Source organism: Tribolium madens, unplaced genomic scaffold, assembly GCF_015345945.1.
Source record: "Tribolium madens isolate multiple individuals breed KSU strain unplaced genomic scaffold, Tmad_KSU_1.1 Scaffold_1;HRSCAF=32;Tcas5.2_LG8, whole genome shotgun sequence".
NCBI lineage: Eukaryota > Metazoa > Arthropoda > Insecta > Coleoptera > Tenebrionidae > Tribolium > Tribolium madens.
The window spans coordinates 11,176,534-11,179,313 of record NW_025400984.1 but is presented as its reverse complement, the minus strand read 5'-3'; the positions used below and the strand labels follow the sequence as shown (position 1 = coordinate 11,179,313).

Genomic DNA, 2,780 nt, shown 5'->3' with positions numbered 1-2,780 from the left:
CGGGTGCTGTGGAATTAATAAAAATTAAATAAGAAAAAGGGTCGTACTGCTTTTTTATGAAAAAAATTATTAGTATGATAATCTCAAATTAATTAAAATAAAAAATATTTTGGTATCGCTTTTTTACAACCTTTAAACATTTATTAATTAATTTCCAAAAAAACTGGTAGTTTACTCAAACAAAAATTTTTTAACTCTTGTAAGTCAAACAAAAGTGTAAGGTTTACAAAAAAAAATTTGCCAGCAACAATTCTTGTAACAAACTCGTTGTCTAAAAAAAATGTGGTAGGTTTTTTTCAAAAAAAACTGGTAGTTTACTCAGAAAAAATTCTTAATTAATTAAAATTTAATTCATTTTTGTAAGTCAAATATTTTTTTAACAAAGAGTGAGGTTTAAAAAAAATTGCACAGCAACAATTCTTGTGACAAGCTCGTTGTCTAAAAAAAAATGTGGTAGGTTTCCATAAAAAAATTAATGTTAAATTTTTTTTGAATAGCATTTTTATAGTGATTGCACACCAAAAAAATTAATAGTTTCGCCAGACTTTTGGACCATCCTGTATATACTACTCTTGTTGTGTGTTTGTTACTTTTTGTAATTTTTGCCTTGTACAAAAGAGAAGGATTGTGCTTATGATGTTCTATTTTTAAGTACGACGAAATGAAGCGTTTTGTTGACTACAGAATCGGGTTTGTGTCCGATTCTGGTTTGTTTTTTCCCAGTATTGCATTTTACTGTGATCTTTAATAATGGAATCGCAAAGGAGTTTAGTATTATTTCGGAAGTTGCCGATTGTTTGTCTTGATGTTGAAAAGTGAACAAATGTTATTTGTTAGAATAGTGCCTGTTTTAATTAAGTTGAGGTGACTTCTTGACTCGTCTGCCCTTTCCCCCCCTTGCAGTTGCGACGATGTAAATTTGTATATTGCGACTGAGTGGTGATTTAACTGCACTTTCGACTGTCATTTAAATTATTTTTCTCAACCACTGTAAATTTATGTAAATAATGATGCGATTTAGTCGTTTTTTCGACGACTCTGTATATATGTTAAAATGCATTCCCACGATGTTTCTGTCACTCTAGTCAATTTACAATACACAAAGTCGGGGCGTAAACGTCCACTTTAAGCCCCGATTTTGCCCCCATACTTATACATTCTGATCTGCAGTCAATGTACATTATTAAGGGATTAGGGTAATAAACTATTATACAACATAGTCAACTCCTTTATTCACTACAAGGTAAAAAAGTTGTCACTAGTGTCTCAACAGCCCCATGTTATTGGCGATATGTTTGCACTTGGTCGAGATCTCTTCGTGCACTAGACTGAAGCACATCGCGACGACGACGAGTCCCAGAAACAGGTATAAACAGCACGCGAGGAGTTGCAATTGCGAGTGAGTGTCCCCACTTTGGGGCAATTTGTCGCCGATGCCGATGGTGGAGAGGGCGATGAAGCAGAAGTAAGTGGCGTCGAGGAAGTTCCAGCCGCTGGCGGAGGCGAAAGCGGCAGCCCCCATGCACACGTACGAAAAAAATACAACCAAAACGAGGCTGGCAGGCACTGATGGTGGCGGGGGCGACGGGGGCGGCGACTCGGGCCGCCAGATCAGCGGCACGCGCGACGGCGTGTCGTGGATGCACGTCCTGGACAAAAAAAAAATTAGTTATGCAACCAACAATACCCCGGCACTAACTCAAACCAAACTTTAAATTCAAAGTTTGTTTCAATCATCTGATACTACAGAATGTTCCCTTGACTTTATCAAAGTATAAGAACAATAAATAAGTGATTTTCTAGTAAAAACTCGTCTAAATGGTTTGAGGTTAGACAACCAAATATACACTTTAAAATTTTGACATTTGTTATTTTGACACACAACTCTTGTTATTAAATTTTTTTTTAATTAATTAACGTAGTCAATATTAAAATATCGTTATAAATTCTCGTTTTGTATGAATCTGCGTTTATTGTCAATTTTTTAATTGGGGCTATGCAACCAACAATACACCGTTGGCCTTACACGTGTTCGCTGTCGTCGCCCTCGTCGGCGTCGTCGACATCCGACGTCGCCCCCACAATGAGGGAGCTCTTCGTCGGGGTCCCATGCCCCCCATGCGTGGGACAAACCGTGGAGTCCGTCAACATTTGTCTCACTTGAGTTTGTCTGCAGCGCCCCCTCGAATGACTTGACCGTACTGTTGCCAAAATGGCCCTTTTGGGGATTTCCCCGTGTTCTACATGCTGGTAACTGCTTTTACACACGTGGTTGGGGGTACTGTGCGAAGATGCGATCTGAATTGAAGCCGAATCTTAAAAAAAAACAACAATTTTGTATTAATTATAGAAGAAATGAAAATTTTTGTTTACCTTCGTGTGTTTTGCAATATAGTTTGGCTGAAGGACTGGAAGGCGCCTTGTGGTAGCCCACGGAGGGGCTTTTTCGGCCGGTGTCGTGGTGGCAGCAGATTTTTGAGTAGGCCTTTTTAGCCCCCGAAGCGAGCATTGCCCCCAAGGCCGAGAGGAGGATCAACATTAAAGGGACGCCGATTAGGGCGTAGACCACGGCCACGATTTTACCCAGTGCGGTCCTGGGCGACAAACGACCATACCCTTAAAAAAATAAGTATTTTTTTTCTATTTCCATGAACTTTTTAGTACAAAAAAGGACGAGAATAAGTGCTAAAATTAACTTAACAGTTAAGAAAAATTGCATAAAAAACGGAAAATATGCTCATAATGTTTTTTAAAGAAAACTTCAGTGCATTCAAAACAAG

The 2,780-nt window shown here is 38.5% G+C and overlaps 1 protein-coding gene across 1 annotated transcript in view; it reads right to left on the bottom strand.

The window, feature by feature from the left end:
- Positions 1-1,212: 1,212 nt before the first annotated feature.
- The window catches only part of LOC123016230 (TWiK family of potassium channels protein 7-like), a 159,738-nt gene continuing 158,170 nt past the window's right edge, over positions 1,213-2,780 (bottom strand). The window contains exons 4-6 of the mRNA XM_044416494.1: positions 2,374-2,616; positions 2,027-2,315; positions 1,213-1,649 (exon numbers count right to left, since the gene is read on the bottom strand). Coding sequence (XP_044272429.1) covers positions 1,259-1,649; positions 2,027-2,315; positions 2,374-2,616 — 923 coding nt within the window. The 3' untranslated portion in view covers positions 1,213-1,258. The remainder of the gene's footprint in view (positions 1,650-2,026; positions 2,316-2,373; positions 2,617-2,780) is intronic.